Source organism: Arctopsyche grandis, chromosome 1 (assembly GCF_051622035.1).
Source record: "Arctopsyche grandis isolate Sample6627 chromosome 1, ASM5162203v2, whole genome shotgun sequence".
NCBI classification, from domain to species: Eukaryota; Metazoa; Arthropoda; class Insecta; order Trichoptera; family Hydropsychidae; genus Arctopsyche; species Arctopsyche grandis.
In genome coordinates, this window is record NC_135355.1 from 7,863,942 (window position 1) to 7,887,853 (window position 23,912).

Consider the following 23,912-nt stretch of genomic DNA (forward strand, 5'->3'; position numbering starts at 1 on the left):
GTGCTACGTAGCTACATTGTAGCACCTATGTATCTACCTCGACGCAAATAAATATGTACATACTACATGCATATTCAATTCGACGAACAACTGATGCTGATCATTTAATCAAATAACTTCTAAAAGGCAGCTTCGATTCTACCAGTCTTCCATCATCATCATCATCAGCGGCGGTCGATCGATCAAAACGGCACGACACGGTGCATATGCATTCTGCGCATTATACACTTGCACATACATTTGATTTGGCACAAAAAGGTATATAAAACTTAGCCGGTGTGTCGGCGGATTCCAACGGAACCGGTTTTCAGCACGAGCAAATCGCTCAAATGGAAAGAGAGCTCAGCTAGACCGCGGTTCCAAGACTTGGTTTTTTGTTTGAAGTATGTATGTAGTATACAACGCGAGCACGGTCATCAACACGATTATCGCTATCGAAATATTCACAACGACCGTCTGTCTGCTTGCAAAAATTAAACAAAAACAACAAAAATTTTCAACAATTTCAGGTCATATATGTACGTATTATGCAAATGCTCAGGGGGCTCTTGTACAGGAAAAGTGCCCTTGTCAAAGGCGGGTTGGTGACCGCACGAAGATGTCATCTGCTGACATTACAAACAAAACAGTGCGACTATACATACATATGTATATACTAGATCAATGGTACTTAAAATGTTGGCAATATTACTAAGAAGCCAAGAATCGGAGATTCGTGAAGACAGCCACGAAGATATGTAAACGCAAGACACGTTACAATATTGTGAAAATTGAGATTTAGAAAAGCCATCCAAAATGGTGGTCAGTGTCGGTCTTAAAATTACACAAAAATAGATTTTCCATTTGGAGGACAAGCATATTTTTGTATCCAAAATTCAATTTGTTTATGAAAATGTGATGTAAACTAGAATAACCCACATGTCGGTAAAGTATCATAACGATCGAAATAGCGGAAGCGGTTCAAAATCAGCTCAAAAATTTCAATTCTCTAAGAATTTTAGCTAACTATCATTGTGAAACCAACAAAAAGCTTTTAAATACTCTAAAATCAATAACAATGAATACGTTTAAAAAGAATCCAAGATTTGGCTACAATTCCATTGTACCAAACATTTATAATCCGATTCCATCGAAATGTGGTTATAACTTAACATCGATATCGATAGCTATTGTAGCGAAAATTCCAGATACAATCCTGTAATCCAGAATCTACCTACATATGTACATATGTATGGCAAAGGAGAATTTTGAATGTAGCTCCGATTTCATTGACAAATTAAAATTATTTCTGATCACTACTTACTCTCAATAATATTACACGTTTGTGTTCTTAAACAATTTGGAGCCCCAAAACTCATTTTGAAAAACAAAACAAAAATGTTTTCAGGAAATTTAAAATTAAGTATTTATATAATATATAGGTACATTGTGTGTATGTCATGTTTATGTTACAGTCGAAGTGTATTTTCAGTTGTAATATTTTCCAACTGGCGTTTTAGGTGATTTATATTCGAATACAATTCAACTAATAAATTATAACTCAAATACAATTTCCATAATGTGCGCCAGTTTTAATATAACAGTTTTGACAGTTCTGATGCTTTAGAACAGAGCATCGCAACCTTTACACGCATCTCGCTCGCACGCGTTAGATCCACATATATGGTGCTATACGCTTCTACGCTACCGCGGTACACAGGTTGCGATGCTCTGCTTTAGATTTCAATAATGCGTTAGTATTTGCTAGATATTACGAATAAAGGTAACGAGTGTCGTATTACGATAACTCTAAGAACGTATTCAAAACATAATGTGACTTTCCGACTTTTACTGGTCGTGTGACCTCCCCATATTACCTGGTACCAACTTACAGTTGAACTGTATTTTCAATTGATTTGTAAAATATTTTGACAAGTTGGAATATAATTCACCATATGAATCAACTTACGTTGATTAGACGGAATATATTCCAACTAGTCAATATATACGACAACTAAAAAAAAAGTAATACACTTAAAAAATAACGGTAGTTGATTCCAGGTTAGATGGAATATATTACAACTGGAAGATGCACTTCAACTGTAACAGATATATTATATGACGCATTTAACAATACCTCAAAATATTACATACGTTTACAACTACAAATATACAGAGTATGACTTGAAAATTATGGGAAAAGTTTCTTGCATAACTGGATAATACAAACTAGCAATATCTATTGTAGAATTACATGCAAACAATAATAAGTCAAAGAATTAGGGTGAACACTTTTCTTGGTTGCTCTTTTGCTGCACTTTTCTTGAGGCTCGGTCGACCCGATCCTTCTCGTCATTGGTTGCTCTTTGCGACTACTCTAGTATTGCCGTGTCCTGAATTTACTCGACTTTTACCTGATGAAATACTCCAACATATACTGCCTGGTTCGCATATAATTTCGCTCTTATAAATTACCTTAACGCTCTAATCGAAAAACTTTGAGAAGCAGTGTCTTACGTAAACCACGAAAAAAACGAATCTTTATATGAAAATAAGTAATGCGACAATGATTTATGATACTTGCACTGCAACGAAATAGATAATATGCATTCGCTCCCCGGAAAAAATTTATACATGTGTACATGTAATATGTATGTACATACATATGTACGTAAGCAGTGATGTTATCAAAATTCTGTTACAACGGGTTTCTAGTGTAAAAAATCTTGTAGTTACAATAACCTTTTTCCCAAAAATGTTTCGACTAAAATGATTTATGAAATTTTTTTTCATGTCCAATTTATCAAAATATATACATATGTATATGGCCACGAGCTTCTTCTTCTTTTAATGCCTTGTCCGCATCCGGATGTTGGCGACCACCCCGTCGATTATTTGTAGATATCCGCATCGGTCTTCAGCGGCTCAGAACAGAGCTTCGGTGCTCAAATCGGTCCACATACGCATGTTTCGAAGCCAAAACAACATCTTCCTGCCAATCCATTTCCTACTTTCTATTTTCCCCCATGGTTAATAAACGGATACATACGTATTTTGGACCCAAGATGATGTGTCTGAGGTACTCTATTTTTCCCCGTTTGATGACAGAAACAAGTTCCCTGCCTCTCCCTATCGTGCCGAGGACTGCTTCATTTGAGACTTTTTTGGTCCATGGGATCTTCAGCATAGGCCTGTAGACCCACATCTCAAAAGCTTCAATGTGGCTGATCATCCTGGTCTTCGGAGTCCATGTTTCGCATCCATATAGCAACACTGACCAGACGTAAGCTCTTCACGAATCTCAAACGCATACAAAGATTGAGATGCTTGTTTGTAAGAGCCGCCTTAATTTTGATAAACGCTGATCTAGCCATCTGACAATATATATTACTAGTTGTTTTACCCGGCTTCGCTCAGTATTTGTAATATAAACAGCTTAAACATGACGAATCTAATATCAAATATTCATTTGTTTTTTGATTAAATTTATTTGAATCGAGAAATAAATATATCGAATCGTCATAGAAAATGTTTTGTTTACGAAGTTCCCCTCCGGCGAATGCCCGCGGGGGCGCCCCCGACGCCCCCGAGCCTTCACCCCCGTCCCCCGTCCCCATGTCATTATAGAAATTTTGGACTTGGAAAATGGACTTGTTTTCGAAGTTCCAACTATTATCCAACCAACAATATTTACTTACATACAAAGTCTCTTTCGAAATTATATATTAGATTGAACTTTTGTATTTTTTTTTTTAATATTATACTGCCAATAATTTAAAAATACACTGCTACAGCAAGCAAAGTTTATCTGTGAAGTCATTTGACAACTGTCGGAAATTTTAAATTTTGAACAATGGGTTTCCTTCAGAAACCCAATGGACGACGGTATTGCACGTATATATGTATGTATGTATAAGTACTTATGTAAAACATAAGCGAAACGTTTCGAAAAATGCGTGAAAATCATTGAATGCATTATACGAGTGCGTTTTCCATTGTATGCACAGGTCGTAAACCCTTTCGAATCAATAGCACTTCGGGTGTTTAACTGGAGAAACTATTAAATATTTGAACACAATATGAATAAATAAGCAGACAGAGGCTGAGTTACTTATACGATATGGGTTCGTAGCTTGTATGTGTTTTGTATGCAGTCAATGGAGTGTCGCGAAAGGAAGTTACACGTAGTGACGATACAAATCTGGAGACGTATTCAGTACAAGCAGAGGAGGTATGAGGCAAAAGGGGTAAAGGAGTACTTGACGGTTTCCTCAGTGAAAATACAAGTAGCAACAGGTGTGTGTACTCTGAATTTAAATTGAAACGCGAAATCCATTATACCAGACTAGGTCTATTTATGTCATATTTTCAGAATAACAAATAAAGTATAGGGCTTGTTAGTGTTAATATGAGAGGCTTGTAAAAAATCAATATACGGTGAATATTTTGTGAAACAGGGATAAGCATTCAATTTAAAAAAGCTATAACTGTGACGATTTTTTAAATATAAAAAGTAAGTTAAATAGCCATGGTGCAGTTGTATTGTCAGTTGCAGTTATAGTAGCCATGGTGCAGTTATATTATCATTGAAAGGTTCGCTAAAAATCAAAACCACTTGATTAATTTTTAGTACATGGTCAATATTGGATTATTTCCTATTTAAGATGGGAATTATATCGAAAATTTTTACTTATTGTAAGGTATACGCAACATTCTAATGATACTAAGGGCGAAAACACACTGGAGCTGAGAAAGGCGTTCCTTCAGATCATTGTTAATTCGTACGATCTTATTATTTCGACAAGTTTCTCCTACATTTATTCAAATATGGGAGTTAGCATTTTCGATCACTATCAAACCTATGTTAATACAAGGAAAATATATCATTAGAAATAATTGTATTAATTGTTGATAAAATAAATGTACAATTATATGCATCTATAGGTACTTATTTTTATAGATTTTCTTTCGGTTATGCCACTTTTCCTTTGTAAGCCACACTGCTTGATAACCTTTAAATTAGGGATCCCAATCGAATATTCAAATATTCGAGTATTCGAATTATTCGTCTGATTTTTCTTTCTACTTTGTATATTTTTATATACTATTTTAATTTTGTTCAGTGTAAACAAAGAATGGGATTTATGGATTTTATTTTTAATTTTTACACTTTTGTTATTTTTTTTCTCTCTGAATGACGTATTATTTTCCTTTTGTTACTTTTTTTTATTATTTTATTTTACCATGTTTTCTGCTTTTGCTTTTTTCCTTTATTTACAGTTTACTTGTTTTTATATCATGTTTTTATATCTTTTTCAAATGTAGGCCATTGTGGCGCATTAGGTTCTTCCTGTAATGCCACAATGGTCAAAAAACTATTAAATAAATAAATAAATATATATATATATATCAGTGGCGTGCGGTCCATGGATGCGGTGGATGCGGCGCATCCCCTATAACTTTAAAAAGCCAAGAGTATTTTTAATAAATATTTGAATTTCGCTTCGATGTATTCTTAGTGATGTACGTGATTATGATGTAGTTTATGAGTATATATATATATATATATATATTTCACATATCACGTGTTTTTTGTTACATGATGCATTATATAGGATCTTTTGATAATTTTTATTAACGATTCGCATAGGCGGCCGGCCGGCCACAGGCGAGTGACGGGTGTAGACGCTGACTGAAGTGCGCCCGCGTCATGGATTCGGAGTCGAGACCGATTCCATTTGCGCATGCGCACTATGAGGCTGTCTTATTCGCGCGGACGCGTTGACACTTGTTTAGCCTCTACGGTGGATTCGGTTTCTCTGTTTGCTTATCTATTGAGTTTCACTTGGAAGCCGCTGTTGATCGATATTTCCGCACGCTACGCCCCAAGTTATTTATCAAAAAGCTAGCCGATTCATTTCTTTAGACGAAGTTAATCATTTATACTGTAAGTTGGTTATTTTTTTCTTTTGAATTAAGTTTTCATTTAAATTAGTTTCGTCTTACTTTATTTTTAGTTTACTGTTCCACTACTTACGAGTTTTCATTATTGCCTTTAATATGGATATCGAAAATAACTTGTCGTCGAGATCAATAATAATTGCAATTGTTTAATTGAAAATGTGCTGAAAAGAAGATTTGCTTCTCTCCCATTTAATGAAAAGGAGATTATTGTTAAGAGCCCCAAACCCACACCAATATTAAATATTCAGTCTAAAACAAAAACATTTAAAAGGTATTTTAACACAGAAACATACGAAAAAATTTCATGGATTTGTGGATGTGCTCACTTAACGAAATTATTCTGTTGGCCATGTATTTTATTTTCTCAAGAAGTGAATGTCTGGAGTAAATTTGGATTTTCTGACCTAAACAATTTAAGTAAATCGCGCAAGAGACATGAATGTTCTCAAGCTCACATATGTTCTGCTGCTCAATTTAAAAAATTTGGAAAGGGACCTCGTATAGAAAATTTTTTAAGTGCTCAATTTAAAGCAAATATTGAAATGCACAACAAAGAAGTTACTGCAAATAGATACATTTTGTCGAAATTAATAAGCGCGATCTGTTTTTTAGCAAAACAAGAACAACCTTTACGAGGACATTTTGAACACCAGGAATCGTAAAATAGAGGGAATTATATTGAATTGCTGTATCTGTTGAGTGAATCAGACATAAAATTGAAAACTCATTTAGATAACTCTACGGTGTTTACTGGATTATCGAACCATATACAAAATGACTTGGTATCCGCAATATCAAAAGTCTTGCTAGATGAGATTAAAACTGAAATACGTGCATCAAAATTTGTTTCCATAATTGTGGACGAATCTACAGATATCAGTCGCAAAGCTCAGCTATCTACTATTTTTAGATATGTAGATGAAAACAATGAAATTCAGGAGAGATTAGTTGGATTTGTCGATGTTAGTCCCAATAGAACAGCTAATTCTCTTTTTCAGCACATACGTGAGACCTTGGAAGAATTTGGTTGTTTGGACAAATTAATTGCACAAACGTATGATGGAGCGGCTGTAATGTCCGGGGAGCATAATGGAGTGCAACGAAAAATTCGAGATATTTGTCCTAATTCTTTATTTGTCCATTGTTACGCTCAGAGATTGAATTTAGTTTTGTCGCAATCTGTTAAACATATATCCGGATGCAAACGTTTTTTCAGCCGTATGTTGTCATTTTCAACTTTTTTTTGTAAGTCTTCAAGAAGAATTTCCCTTCTCGATTGTCAAATAAAAAAACGATTTCCCACTGCTGCCCCTACACGATGGAACTACAATAGCAAAATTTTAAATATGGTATTAGAATATCAAACAGAATTAATGGAAATATTTAATCAAATAATTAATGATGAAGACGAATGGGATACTGATGCTGTCATAAATGCTGAAGTCCTTCATCGTTATTTAAAAGAGTTTGAATTCAATTTCAATTTGCATTTATTTTCTGCAATATTTAATTCGGCAGATTTTTTATTTGAAATTTTACAAAAAAAAACCTTTGACATATCGTATTGCGTAAGTGAAATTAAAAAATTTGTAAAATATTTAGATAGCAAAAAAGACGATTTTGATTCACTGTGGAACAAAGTAATAACTAAAAATTTTAATAGAAAAAGAAAATATGCTGAATGTGAAGAAGATGTGAAAACAACGTATAAACTTCACTATTCTGAAATTTTAGAAACTCTTTCAGTAAATACAACCAATCGATTCCGAGATATCGAAAATTTAAAATTTCTTTTAATTTTTTTTAACGTCAAAAAATTTAAAGAATATGAAAATAATTTTCCAGATATCCTATTTAAATCACTCCACCTAACTTATGGAAAATAATTTGATTTGATGAAATTAAAAAGCGAATTAATTTACATGTACTCAACGCAAGATTTTCATTTGAAATCTATAAATGACGTAAAGGAATTAATTGTGAAAGATGATCTAATAGAAGTTTTGGAACAAGTATTTAGTTTAATACAATTAATTTGTACGATACCTTCCACGAGCGCATCGGCTGAACGATCATTTTCGACTATGAAAAGAATTAAAACGTTCACCAGAAGTAGTCAAAGTGAAGAAAGACTCTCTGGTCTTACTAAAATTGCAATCGAAAAGAAAATAATGTCAAATTTAAAAAACAATAAAAAATTCTATGATGCGGTTATCGATGAATTTTGTAAAAAGGAACGAAGAATAAAATAAAATTTAAAAAAATAAATTGGTCGGTTTTTTTTTTCAAACAAGAGACAGCATCCCTTGTTTGAAAAGTCACCGCACGCCACTGATATATATGTATGTATATATTATATACAACACCGCTAGTTTATTAAATTTTATTAAAGTTATTTATAATTTATTACAGTTCATTTAAAAAACCTGTAAATTAACGCAAATTTATTGGTTTTAGTAGATGGACAGTTTACTTACACTGGTGTATGAACTCTAAGCTTATTAAAAAGAAAAAAAACAGGTGTTTTCATGCAAGCAATAATGTAGGCACGAAATTAGAATGTCTTTAAAATTTATACATATATAATATTGAAAGAAATGTAATATATTTTTAGATCATTTGTATAAGTTGCAATCATACTATTAATAAAAGTTACAGGATGAAAATATTTGCTAGCCGGAATCTAAAGCAATGTTCTTTGTACATTTGAATAGCCCTGATCGTTTGTATTCGCAGCACAGCGAGACGTACTAACATTACTAAGTATCCACTAATGAACGCGGAATGTTGAAAATTTTCCTTGGAAAAGAGGTGTTGACCGGACAAATTTTTTAAAGTGCGATGTTAAAAAAAGATGGAAAAGAGACTATATTTTTATTAAAATTTAGAATATTAAACAAGGTACAAAGTTTTCTTATTTAATGTTTATTCTAAATGTAATTGGTACATATGTACATACATAAAATGTGTTATTGGTTATTGCCTTTATAAACACACAAACAAAAAAATAAAATATACATACGTTGTATGTAGTATAGGGAATTCACCGTTAAAAAAAAGTGCCTTTACATTCATTATAATGATACATAAGGATGAGCCAATTTAAACGCCATTTAATACCCAATTAAAGATTTTCGTTTCAAAAGCCCGCATTTTTTTTGTCTTAGAAGCGGACGGGTTTCCTCTAATTATAAAATTCGAAACCAATGTTTTAATTATATAACGAGATCTATAAGTCTTCTAATTGAATTAATGAGCAAAAGAGTCGGTATGGTGACGCCGTTCAAGGTTAACAAATTTAAAGACCGGAACGAAATATTATATAGGAAGATTAGAAATATAATATAGAAAAAATTATACATATCTTTCAGGGGCGTGCCGTCAAATCTTACATCTAAAATTTAAAAATATCATCAATTCAATTACAATAAATTCAAATCGTTGTCTATGTATATAGATTATTGTTCGATCGGATTAGCGAAGTTCGGAAAACAGAATCGGCCCTGGTTCGCCACGTCGCGTCGTTCGTTTGCACGGCTCGCCTCTCCGTCTTATTTGTTCCCTTCGCGGTATTTGGTGAATTGTTACATATCGGCGTATTATGAAAATAAAGTTATTTGGGGCTCTTTATTTAAAAAAAAATCTCTAACAAAATTTGCTTATACCTTTATATAAAATCTTGAAGTAGAACTGCTGGGTCGCGGTTCTTCCATTATATAAAGGTTAGCGATGATTATAAACGAGCTTTGTCGTAATAAGTGGAGATTCGGGTTGTTGGTTATCGAGAATATGGAGTGACGATAAGCAAACGTGGTCGTGGTGAGAGCGGGTCGGATACGAATCATTTTCTTCACTGACGTTGAGAAAAGAATTTGTAATTCTATTGTTACATCCGTACTCACTACGTGAATCAGTGAAATTACAATAACAATTTCATTGTAACATCACAACACTGAAATTGCAAATTATTAGAAACATACGATATCCGCCAAATTTGTCTAATATTTGTAATATTAATACACGTGTCACAAATTAGCAATTTACACCGCAGATCAAACGATAATATGCAACATAAAACGAAAAAAAAAACATAATAAATTCCATGACCTAAATTGTAAACAACATTATTTTTCATTCCTATACCATTATATTGTACTAGTTGTTTTACCCGGCTTCGCTCAGTATTTGTAATATAAACAGCTTAAACATGGCGAATCTAATAGTAAATATTCGTTTGTTTTTTTATTAAATTTTTTGAATCGAAAGAAATATAATATTCAACCAATTGAATTGTCGTCATATAAACTTTGTTTTGTTTACGAAGTTCCCAACCAAAGATACTTACATATATACATACATACTTACATGCAAAGTCGCTTTCGAAATTATATATTAGATGTGCACGAATTGTCACTAAATAGCATCGAAACGTCCTGTAAAATCGATAAACGTAAAGTTTTAAAAACAAAAATCATATCAAACAATCCCCAAAACTGGAACACGCGAGCGGAATCATTGACTGCCATACAAAATCGAATTTTAATAATACGCGATTATTCGTCATAGTATTCGACTAAAACTACAAACAAAATCAAAACACAATAATACGCATATTGCAGAATAATCAGTGTATATATAAAATAAAAAAAACTACCACAAGTGCCACGTCAATAGATAAACTCAAGTAGAGATCAGAGATGATAGCATAAACGTGAATGAGTGACGTACGGAATATACGCTCGAAGTTGTAGTGTAAGCGTACAACATTGGTGACCTCGTACTACCATATTCCATTCATTCATAACGTAGCCTCTGTAATACGTACGTACGTATGTATGTATGTATGTATGTATATATGTATGTATGTATGTATGTATGTATGTATGTATGTATGTATGTATGTATGTATGTACATATGTATGTATGTATGTATGCACGTACGTACGTATGTATGTGTGTATGTATATATATATATATATATATATATATATATATATATATATATGTATATATATATATATATATATATATATATATATATATATATATATATATGTATATATATATATATATATATATATGTATATATATATATATATATATATATATATATATATATATATATATATATATATTGTATATATGTAGGTACATAGCTTGTATTACATCCCAATGCATATATTGTATTAATATGTATGTATATTATACATACATAGTCCGGTCAAATTAGACCAAAAAGTAAGCGTGAAGGTACATAAATTCACAACAAGCTGAAAATGAGTAAAATTGTTCAAACATAATTATAAATGACATGTCAAAACTCCTTATCATTCTGATACCTGGAAAAAAATTTACCTGAGGTCAAAGGTCAAAAATATGGGTTTTTCGCGATTTTCAGCAAAGCGGTAAGTTTTATTATAAAATTACTTCAGACAAAAATTGTAGATCATAAAATTATTTATAAAAAATATATCAATACTTTTTTTCCTAAGAGCCACCGTTTCTAAGGTATAACGACGAACCTATCACTCCAAATAGCCTGAATATGCGTCTAAATTGAGCTAATGGTCTCGGACATCACGCCAAATCCAATTTTTCATTTCGCCTTTTTTTTTTAAACATTAATTGAAATATTCCTTCTCGCCATATACAAATACGTAATTTTAATAATTTCATTTAGCGAGGTTTTGAACCATTTTTTTATGTATTTATTTTTAATTAAATTATAATTATAATTTAAATTATTTATATTTTGACGATATTCGAGAAAAAAATTGATTTCATTCACCGCGGGCGCCGGGAATCGAACCTCGGACCCTCCGATCCAAACGCAATGGCCCTCACGAGCTCGCGTCGCACGCCATATCCTCGCCCAGAATACGTGTTGTAAATACACATCATATGTATATGCACGTAATTTGTTATGTGTAATAATAACGTTACGAGGTCAATGACCGTTTGTGTATAATCGGAAAATATTACATTTTGTTAACGTTAACTTTAAGAATTGAAAATTATTACAAATAAAGAATTGATAACTATCTATGAGAGTCTACGAAAATAACGGTTCCGGTTCCGGATTTTTTTTTTAGTTTTATACGGGTATATAATAATTTTATACCCATGCGATGATATTTCATCGGACTATTCACTAGTATGTATATATTGAGTGAATGCGACAATATATATTAATATATATATTGAGTGAATGCGACAATATATATCAATATATATATTGAGTGAATGCGACAGTTGCGCTTCGACCAGATAATACGTATTTTAAATCGACAAAATCGAGGTTTCGTATTCTCCAATTTTCTCCTCCGAAACTGGACTAATTTTAAAAAAAATTTCATCATCGGTATGAGAAAGATATTTTCTATGCAACTGTGCGCGTATTTTTTTTTAAATCGACCGTTAAATAAGCACGCTGGACTCTTTTCTTGGGTGTAAACAAGAGGCGATTTCGTAGATGTTTGGCGGCTCCTAGCTCCTATAAAAAATAACTTATCAAAAAAATAAAAGCACAGATGCATGCCAATGGTGGATATCCATATTATATTAATAATTTCTCTAGTGCCATAATTGAGGAAGGGAGAAGTGTAATACGTTTGTATGGACAAGGCGCTGGTGTTCAGCCCTCTTAAAGAAATATCGAAAAAGTTCAATATAGAAGAATCTAGTTTTGTTTCAAATCTGGAATCTAATCCATCGCACTATTTTCGTTTAAAAATTTTTGTACCATTTTTGGATAGTTTTTTTTATCACAAATCCATGACATAAACATATACTTGAAAATTCCCAATGTTTGCTTCCTAATGGAAAAAGCTCTCAAACATCAAGTGTTTTAAAAAATGAGATAAAGACTTTGGGGGAAATTTACAACCAAGATATATTTTGTGAGCCTTGCATTCTAACTGGAGAGTTGGAAATGTGGTGACAATATATAAGTACTAGTGAAAATCGACCAAAAAACGCACTACCTGCAATTGCAATTTGCAATCCTTCAATATTCCTCAATATTTACATACTTCAAAAATTCTAGCCACAAGTGAGCGGAGCTTTTCCACACTACGAGGACTAAAAACATATTTAAGAAATACGATGTCGGAAAATCGACTAAATGAACTTGCTTTATTAAATATTCATAAGGATATAAATGTTAGTGCAGAAAATATATCAGATATGTTTACAATATAGACGCAAAGATTGTATCTGTGAATTTCGTACTTTTTAAAGTTTTCATTATTTTTATTTTATTTGAATTTTGTTCATACCATATTTTTATTACGTATTTACTTTATTTTTATATGTTGTGATTTTATATTAATTCAATATAAATTATATAAATTATCCCGCCTTTTTTTCCTGTCAAAACCCCCCCCTTGACAAAATCCTGGCTACGCCACTGCAACAAAACAACGTAAATGCATTTTAAAAAGTACGATGTCTTGTTGCGTATTTTTTTAGGGAATATAATTTTTTCGACTCCCATTACATTCGGCCGCTTATGTGCGTTGCACACATTTGTACATATGGAAGGCGCGGCCCTGGGTAACGGATAATATGGAGAGGTTAGGTTTTTGTGAAAACGTCACACGACTAGTAAATTGAGTTGGAAAGTTACATTTTCGTTTTGAACACATTCTTAGTTATCGTAATAACAAAATAAAGCAAATATTAACGCATTACTGAATTCTAAAACTATTATATTACAACTAGCGCACATTGTTGAAAGTGTGAAACGAATGGACGGATTGGCATGGTCAAAACATTTTTACCTAAAAAAATACTTTCAATTCATAATCATATTTTTGAAGCCCCTAATGAAGATGATGAAATGAAGCTACAAAGTAAAGTTGTACAGTAAGTCCTCTACTTACGCGGTTAATTCGTTCCGAAATTTTTAGTGTAAGTCGAAAACCGCGTAAGTCGAGGAATTCTTTAATTCGATATATTTGATGTGTGAACTGTGTGTATGTATTTATTAATATTTTTGTATCAAGGGACAATTGAGAAAAATAAGAGTAAGTGTATAAATCTTCATGAAACTAGCATTTATTTGGTAACCGACATTAATTTTACTGATCATGGTGAACTTGAAGATCGAGTACATATAAGTGGAAGTGGTCGCGTTGCCATGGTTATTTAGTGCTAAGTATATTTTTGTCCCTATGTGTCAACTGCACGTGTCAATAACATCGGAAATCGGCGGACTTTTTTTTTAATTCTCAACCGCGTAAGTACGAATTCGCGTAAGTCGAGGACTTACTGTATTCTAATGACCTTTGCATTGAAATAATTTTAGGACTATTACATTTACATATCGTTTTGTAATAATTTCATTTTAAAAATTTAAGTCTTTTAATTATAATAATTAACATACGCAATTATGAAGCGAATATAAAATATACATATGCACATAGAAACTTTATATATTTTGACTTATCAAAATGAAATTAATAATTTTGTCGTCATATTTTTTTATTAAATTTTGTAGCGTGTATTTTTTTAGATGGAAGATGAAGTTTTGCGACAAATTTACGAAAACGTATCTTGGATGCGGGTTAGTTAGTAGTTGGTCGGTCCCCCTCTTTCTGGAACATCGAGATTCTCGTCGAAAGTTTCGCGCATAATTGTGAAAGTTAGTTTGGGCGAAATCAGAGGGCCCTCACGCTCGAGGGTACCTCACACCTAGAATCTCACTCTGAGGGTGGTTAGGGGATCTCGTAACTTGGCACGAGAGCCGACAGTTACTGTGCATTAATTAAAGTTGATGTCACGGTCCGCAGACCCCTCCTCGACTTGTTCACGATCACTGACTTGTGCTCGGTGCCTTTTTCCTTATTAATTATTGTGAAGAGTCGACGACTTGTCCGAAAATATTGTATTTTATACTCTATGGATGTAATTAGCGTACTCTCCCTTTTGCGTGTCAACGAACTGCGCAATTAAGGGCTTTTTCTGGACGTTTTTAATGGTTACGGAATTTTTATAATTACCTAGCCATGGTTTTTTTATTAGTGGTGCTTGAAACGTCTTTCATTTTTTTGTATTACATGCATATGTATCATACATACATACATGATGTATGTATATGTATATTTGTGAAAATATTGGAAATAAATGCGTAAGATTTCTTGAATGCAAAAATGTAACTAATATGTTTGGCCATAATGGCTCATTGGATCACTCTGTAATGCCACTGCGGTATAATAAATAAGTAATATTAATATTAAAATAATATTAAAAATATAAAAAAGAAGAAAGTTTGACACTAATGTCTAATACTCACTAATATAATAAAATTTATGTCAGTATAAGGTTTCTTTTAATATAAAAATGTATTTTTTACAAAACTGGTGTTTTAAAAGAAAATGTACGCATGTATGTATGTATATCAAAGTGTAACATAAAAAATAAAATATGTTAATTAAAGAATGTTAAATTGTGCAAATTAAAAAATTGCGCATGCATAATAATCGCCAGACAGAAACATGAAAAAACAAAATTAAAATCGAATATTCACTCGGACAATAGTACGAGCAAGCATTATATGTGATACATAATATGATCGGGAAAAGCGGCCATTTCGCGTTAATTAATATCACAATGAAATAACGCACGAGTTGTTAAAGTTAACATTGAAGGCGGTGACTTTGAAGTGTTAATTAAACACTTCTCGAGATGCGATCATTAAAACGTTTCCAGTCTATAGAAAGTCCTTAAAAACTCACCAACGGGATAAGTAACCGAATAATTAATAAAAAGCAGAATATAATTCATCACTGATTTACAATAAAGCTATTGTGTGTAGTCGGATGTTTATAGTATGTATGTAGTTATCATAATAATAGCGCATGTTTTTATAAAATTTGCTATGGTGACCGATACTGACATGAAATCTATACACAACGAAAGTAGCGAGTAACTGCACTTTCATATACAGACAGATAACAATAATGAAATTACACATAATTGCCATATACATTATTCACGACCCGTAGTAGTTTAGGCTTGCAAATAAATGCTAAATGACCATTTAATAAACTGCATACATCTTATGTACCTATGTAAAGCGTTATACGACCGTCCAACAAAATAATGATAGTATACAAAGGATAAAAGCTTTAATTGGGGTTATTTCGGTTGTGAAACGATAAAGAACGTTCACTTTATCCAAATCGGATTCGTATCCCGACTCGAATAGGCACGCGAGCCCTTAAAAACACACACAAGTAAAACAAAACTAAGCCTCGTCGATAAGTTTCTTTAAGGATCTACCTATATTATCGCAGAGCTAATTCCATTTATTTCCATATCCATCAAACGGGGAAAAGCGGCTGTAAATAAATAAATTATAATAAAGTCAAGAAAGCGTAGCATTTGAAGGGAAAAAAATCGTCGATAAAGGGGGTTGGCTAGCGATGGTAGATATTTGAAATGAACTAATATGGATTTTCGGGGAAGAAATTACCCGTTTTTCATGGATACTTGGGGCAAAATATTGCGAGCTGAAAAATTGTTAGACATTTGGAAAATTTATAAAACAAAAGCAGAAGAAAAGCCCGATTTTTTAATGCAATAAAAGATATGTTTTAGGCATATTATATGGTTACACAAAAAATATATTTAAGATTGGTATGGCCATTTATGAATTATTATCGAATTTTACAATTTAATTTATTATTACGAATAACATATTACATATATCTAACAAATAAAAATACTACAAACATTTATTATGTTAGTCAACCATCAACAAATACAGACAAGCTGAAATATGCAATAATGGAAGGATAGGGCTAATTTTAATCAGGAACCGAGAACCGTCTCGAAAGTTAAAATTGGCAATATCTAGCAGTAGACGGCCAATCTGGATGCAATATCCATGCAATCTTGCTTAACCCTTTAAATGCCAAACAACAATATATCGTTGTTCATGAAAATGGCGAGAAATGCTACCAACGATCGTTATTGACGTCATAATGGTCGTATTTGAATACTTAATTGTGAGCCAGTGCATCGTTAGTATGAAACATTTTATATACATATTTACTTTATCTATGTATGTAAATACGTAGTAGCAATAGATTAAATTTTGGGATCATTCAAAAAATTGAACTCGAGATTTTGACTGATTCGAACTCAGAATCGATCACTGATCACGTTTTCATGATCTAGAAAAAATGTCATAAGGTTTTGGTCAGAATTCGTAAGCCGAAAATTTATATTTGTATTCTTTATGTACTAACTTAGAGCTACAAACGTTTTGGTCAGAATTCGTAAACGGGAAGTATTATTTTTTTGTAAAACAATATTTCATTATTTTATTTTGACCTTTTAAATTATTTTAATCTTCTTGATATTTATTGTCTATAATACTGATATTAATTTTAAGTAAAAAATTTTTTTTTAACAAAATCCGACCACCGGAAGTAGAACTTTTGTCTTGTGCAAGTTTCCATACATTTGCGCTCTATTTGTATCGAAAATGCTGTCATAGCTATTAGTATTTCATAATGCTGCCGGTATGTGTGAATGTGTCTGTACGGTTCCTCAAATATATATATATATATATATATATATATATATATATATATATATATATATATATATATATATATATATATATATATATATATATATATATATATGTATATATATATATATATATATATATATATATATATATATATGTATATATATATATATATATATATATATATATATATATATATATATATATATATATATTCCTCAAATACATAGATAAAGTCATGGGTTGGTCACATCCGATTTTTTTATATTAATTTATTGTTATTATATACTAGTTGTTTTACCAGACTTCGCTCAGTATTTATAATATAAACAGCTTAAACATCCATTTGTTTTTTTATTAAATTTATTTGAATTAAAAAAAAATCGAATCGTCGTCATAGAAACTTTGTTTTGTTTTCGATGTTCCCAACCAAAAATACTTACAAACATACATACAAAGTCTCTTTCGAAATTATATATGTATAATGACGATGGATAACCCAAAAAGACGATGGATGAAAAATGTTTGTCTTAAAGACACTTTCATTTTTTTTAAATATATGTACATATGTAGTGCTATGTATGCAAACAACTTTAACTACATAATACACAAGACCAGTACATTTTATTTTTATATTTAACTGCAAATCTTCGACGAGATTTTAAACCCTAATATTTAAATTTAAGACGAGCGTTAAAGCATCAAATGCAATCTATAAAATGTGTACCGGAAAAAAATAGTCTCTATTTACTTTTTTTTAATCAGTCCAAATACTGACGGAATACTTACACATATGGAGTTTCGACCCTTTAATAAAAAAACAACGATTTGGATACGTAATACGTATATAATACATGATGTCTGGAGGTAGAGTTGCCAGCCAAAAAAAAAAAAATCACACGAATCGTATTTGGAATGGGTCGGTAAAAAATATACCCTTGATATTGGCCATTGCACTGCACTGGAGTGCATGGACCCTCGCAAATCGAATAGGAAACGTATCTCTCGCGTAACGAAAATCAACGTTCACGTTCGAAAAATTTTGCCAATTTATCCGTCGTAAATCTCAAAATTATATTAGCGCTATCTTTTTTGCACAATCTCTAGGCGCCGCACGTGAAGCCCATGACAACAACAACAATAAAATAATAATAGCAGTTTGTATACAAACAAGCGAGCGTGTGGACGACGAGACGTATCGACACAATAGTCTCGAAGATCTCATACGGCGATACTCGACATCCGTTAAGGCTAGACGTCAGATAAGCTGCCAAATTAAAATTGCGTAAAAAATATATATGTCTTGTGGTAAAATATCACGATTTTACCTCAAAAATTTCAATATACTCGTACGTACATATGTACGTATGTATATGTATATGTGTGTTTAGCCTTCAAATTATACGGAAAGGAGATTTTGCTTAATCAAAATACAAATCGAATGTTTATTCGATTTGTATCATGATAAAATCGATTCAAAATCTTATACCTAGCCATTTTATCTCATGAAGACATATTGCTATATAATGATACGCACTAAACTTAAAGGGGCGTATTTTCCTCAGCACGTAAATGTTTACAATATATAAGATACATATGTCATCAACATCATTTACAGATATTCATACAGATATTCAGATATTCACCATCCCCTGCTGGATGAAGGCCTCTCCAACACGCTTCCACTCGTCTCTGTTTTGCACAACTCTCATCCATCTCAACCGACACATTTTCCTAATTTCGTGTACCCATCTTCCCTACGGTCTTCCATTTACCCTTTTGCATTCTCTCGGGTAGCATTCTAGCATTTCTTTTGACACTATATCCACTACCCTTGTCACACTTCTCACCCACATATTCCGTTTCCGGCTTTTCGTCGTTATGCCAAGCATACAGATACAACGTTCCATACAGTGGCGTAGCTAGAAATTTTGAGCCCTGATGCAAATATTACGCAAGGGCCCTTTGATATTTTTTTTAAATACAAAATGCAATATGTTTATGTACATATTTTACATAATAAATATTCATATAATAGAGAAAATATTTTAGAAATAATCTCACCAATTTTAATTTTTCTTTCTTGCTTTCATAATCACTAATTAAATTTTTAACTTCTAATTTTGCCACCTATTTATGTTCAATGGCCAACAATGCAAGATTATTTTGTCTTGATTGTCCGATAGTTTCTTTCACTGTTTTTAATTATTTTTAATTTACTGAAAGATCGTTCAATACTCGCCACTGTTATTGGTAAAGGAAAAAATAACATAAACACGACGTAAGCTTCCGAAAATTCACTTTCCAAACAACTGTATTTTGTTATAAGTAAATATGAAAATTGTTTTATGGTCATGTTTTCAGTGAAATCGTTTTTCAATAAAGAAATTACTTGAATGAACTAGTCATCAAATTGATCAGAGAAAACTTCTGGATATTTTTTTCTTAATTTTAAACAATTTTCTAAAATATCATAATATTGCGAGGTTCAAGAAAACCGAAATAGTTTTTCAATGACTGCATTCCTTGAAAGCGACTTTTAAGTTGAACGTTTACCTTGTAAATAATGTTATAAAATACATTAAGTCTGAATAGTTTGTATTCACTGTTGAATCTGTAATCGGATGCTAACTCATCAGAATGACGTTTAATGATATTTTGACGTTTGTTTTCAAAATCATCATTTGAGCCCCATTTCCTGCTTCTAATTTTATTTCTTCGTATTGATAATACGTAATTTACTAACATTCTCATATATACGATTTTACACCAAAGTGGCTTCGTCTAAATTAAGAGATCGTTTCTGCAATATTTTCGTACTCGAGCGGCTACACGCCTCATTTGTAATTGACCATACATAACTAAATGTATCATACGCAGCTTAGCTTATACATATATGGCATCAAATATGATCCATATTTACTTGGCTTTTGTTGTAATACGTGAGAAAGTATTTTGTCATTTTCTGTTTTGTTCTGTTAAAATATTCAATATATTTAGATAGAATATAATTTTTTTTATATTGAGTGTTAAAAAATTTGGGCACTTGTCAAGCATGGGTCCTGATGCTTTGCATCACTCCGCGCAATGGTAGCTACGCCACTGGTTCCATACTTCTTTGAGTAAAATGGACTTTGTGTAGCAACTTTTGTTATTACATATTGTTGAAGTTGTGAAAGTAAATAAGGGACTGACTGGATCACTGGAAAGTGAGAATTTACCATCTCATTCCACACCTTTTTCTAATTTCATCGATCCAGTTTTGCGATTCCAAGAGCCTTCTTTGCACCCTTTTACATGATATGAATGATTGTTAAATAATTTAGGACATTGCCAATGACATCCAAATGAAATTTGCACATACAAACTATTATCTTATATAAAGATTAAAAAAAATACATTTTTTTTGTAATGCTATATTCCGAATTCCAATATAATGAACACATCATAATTAAATAGTGATTATACAATCAAGAATATGTAACGGAGGTGCTAAGCTGAGCCAGTTTCTCATAATAATAAATAAAACCAAAAAATAGCATATAACATCAATTCTCGTTTAATGAACTCTCCGTTTCTATACTTGTCTCGTCGGCTTGGTATTAGTATCATCATAGTAATTATTCCAGAAACATTTTCCAATATCTCCATTATGTTACGACTTATCCCAACTATTAATTAAATATTTATTAAATGCAAATTAATTATTTTAAATTAAATTATTATACTAAATTGAAATTTAAACCAGGTGAAACCAGGCCTACCGATACGATGCTAGATTAGACGTTTGTTTCCTTCCAAAGTGAATACGACAAAAGCTCTAATCGTCTAATGTGTTATTTTGAAAAGATTAAGCAGTTGGGATTTTTGCTTTACGTATGTGTACATATGTTTGTGGGTATAAAAAAAATATTCGTCATTAATCCATACAAAATAATTGTAGTATGACTGAAAATGTGTGACAAATGAGATTCTCTACATTAGCGCTAGAGCGTGTATCGCTCTCGTAGTTATAGCTAAAAAAAATTAGCACATATGTATATATGTATGTACATACTTTAAATATCAAAAATATACAAAAAACAATACAAAACTCGTTGAAATTAAATTAAAAAAAAAGGTCGATGCGCAATTTTTAGAAACCTTGAAGCACATGTCACGTGTAATAGGTTATGTTATTTTGGACGTAGAGCAGGCCTTTTAACCTGCATAGAGTCTGCGCTGAGAATCTCCGTCTGGTATTTGGTGGCCAGTTGGAGAGATAACTTGGTCTTCCCGGTCCCTGTGGATCCCAGGATGATCACAAGAGGGACTCGTGAAGGCAGACAACAGCGGGCAGCCGCCATTGCAAACGTCAAACTGACAGATAGCAGCACTACCAGCGAGCCAGTATTACCAACTGTCGTCGAACACGATCTACGTGTTATTTATTTTAAATTATAAACCCTCCCTCACCGAAGTGGGGTATGCAAGTGCCCCAATTTTTACGTTTTTCGTATTAACTATGTGGTTTTTAAAGCTATACACCCTATATTTTTTGTATTCCTAGAATGAACTACAATATATTTATTTTAATAGATTTTGTTTGATTTAGAAAAGAGGTACATCGTAAAAAATACGTTTCCGCGTTCCAATTTTCTTTTTTTTTTCCAATTCCAATTTTCAGATTTCCTACGTTCCAAGTGTCTATGATTTAAAGGCGGAAGCGATAAGTCATGTTTTTGACTGTTCGCTTGCATATTCTTGTTGATCGATGGATCAATGTGAGAGAAAGAGACAGCTATATTTTCGTAAGCTATTGTTTTCGTCGCTTTTGGCGCGTGGCTATTGAGTCATGCAGTCGCCTGTTGGCCTTACCTACGTGCGTTTGCGTGTTGATGCTTGTCGTTATATTTTAATACAAAAATAGTCAAAAACATGCTATAGGACTAAAACTTTTTTTATGTTGATGTGTAAAATGATTAATAAGATATATATTGAACCCATTTGTATTGAGAAAAGCTGTATTTTGATTAAAAAATACTGGAGTCTTACTCGACCCCGGTTTGGGACACTTGTTCAATCTCGACGCTCCGTTAAAAGAGTTAAAACATATTGCAATTAAGCATGATAAGCATTTGAATATATTAAGACATATATGTATATACTACATACTATAGTCGATCCGATGTAGTGTGAAACTTACGAGAACCGAGAATGCTGTCGCATTCGTGCAATTAGTTTTAAAATTGTAAGGACGTAAAATAATTTCTTTATTTTTTTGAAATGCTTTCTTATTTAACTATACAATATTATTACAATATAATTCAATGCAAGGTCGTTAATAATTTTACTGTAAGCTTTGCTGTCCAAAACACGAAGTTGACAATAACTTTTATCATCTAAAAAATATAAATTTCCATTAATATAAAATATATAGGTATTCCATTAATAAATTAATAATATTAACAATTAAAATATTTTATATAAAAAATCAATTAATGTAAATATTTCAAAATCCGAAACACGAACTCGAAACTATTAAAAAATAGAACAATGTTGTATTTCACCAAAATGCAATGTGCAATTGAAACGAAATGTAATTGGTCATGGCGGGTCAAGTGAGGGGTGAATGCGATAGCATGTTCATTTTACGTGCGTCTCATACTAGATCGGTTCGACTATATTATAAATTTGGTAAGAGAGTTTCAAACTCCAGAGTACCTTAATATTCGATAAAACTTCAAATTCGATATTATATTGCATTTATTCAATTCGATTTTACCTACTGTTGATTTTATTGTGACTATTCGATAAATACGATCACATTATCATTTCACTGAACGTCTTTATGTATTTGAAATTAAAATGTAGAAGCTCAAAATCTTTTCGATGATATTTTTCGACAAAATCTTTTCGATTATTCGCACATTGCGATTGCGCACACAATAATCGTTGCCACGAAAATCGCGAAAGCTGGCATAATCTGGCACTTCTTGATTGTACATATGATAGTTCGCGTACGCAACTTTCGATGAATGGAATTTTCGGGATCACTTTGTGCGAAATAATCTCAGAACGGTGTTCGATCTAAAATGGGACCCATCAAATTAAATCTACATACTTGAAAATATTTGAATTTTGATCCTATCCCAATTATTTATTTGTATCTTTGTGTTGATAATGAATGAGATAACACGGCATCACTCTTAATCCTTTTTTATATTACAATAACTATTAAATGTTTATTTTGTATATTATACGTTGAGCATTTTCAGAGTATACACAATTAAGATTAGATATCATTGATTTATTTGGGTGAGAACTTTATGAACAATGTATGTTTTTGTCGCACAGCCTTACTTACGTATGCGCGAGCAGGATATAAAGTGACTCAATATGACGTCACCTAGTCCCCTTGTATCCTACTCGCGCACACGTAAGGCTG

General features: G+C 32.0%; 2 protein-coding genes across 2 annotated transcripts in view; both read right to left on the reverse strand.

The window, feature by feature from the left end:
• Positions 1-356, reverse strand: part of LOC143915365 (cytochrome c oxidase subunit 6B1-like) — a 192,392-nt gene extending 192,036 nt beyond the window's left edge. Inside the window, exon 1 of the mRNA XM_077436010.1 lies at positions 347-356. The gene's annotated coding sequence lies outside the window, so the exon portion shown is untranslated. The remainder of the gene's footprint in view (positions 1-346) is intronic.
• The window catches only part of LOC143915345 (tRNA dimethylallyltransferase-like), a 168,058-nt gene extending 146,161 nt beyond the window's left edge, over positions 1-21,897 (reverse strand). The window contains exon 1 of the mRNA XM_077435961.1: positions 21,691-21,897. Coding sequence (XP_077292087.1) covers positions 21,691-21,831 — 141 coding nt within the window. The 5' untranslated portion in view covers positions 21,832-21,897. The remainder of the gene's footprint in view (positions 1-21,690) is intronic.
• Positions 21,898-23,912: the final 2,015 nt, after the last annotated feature.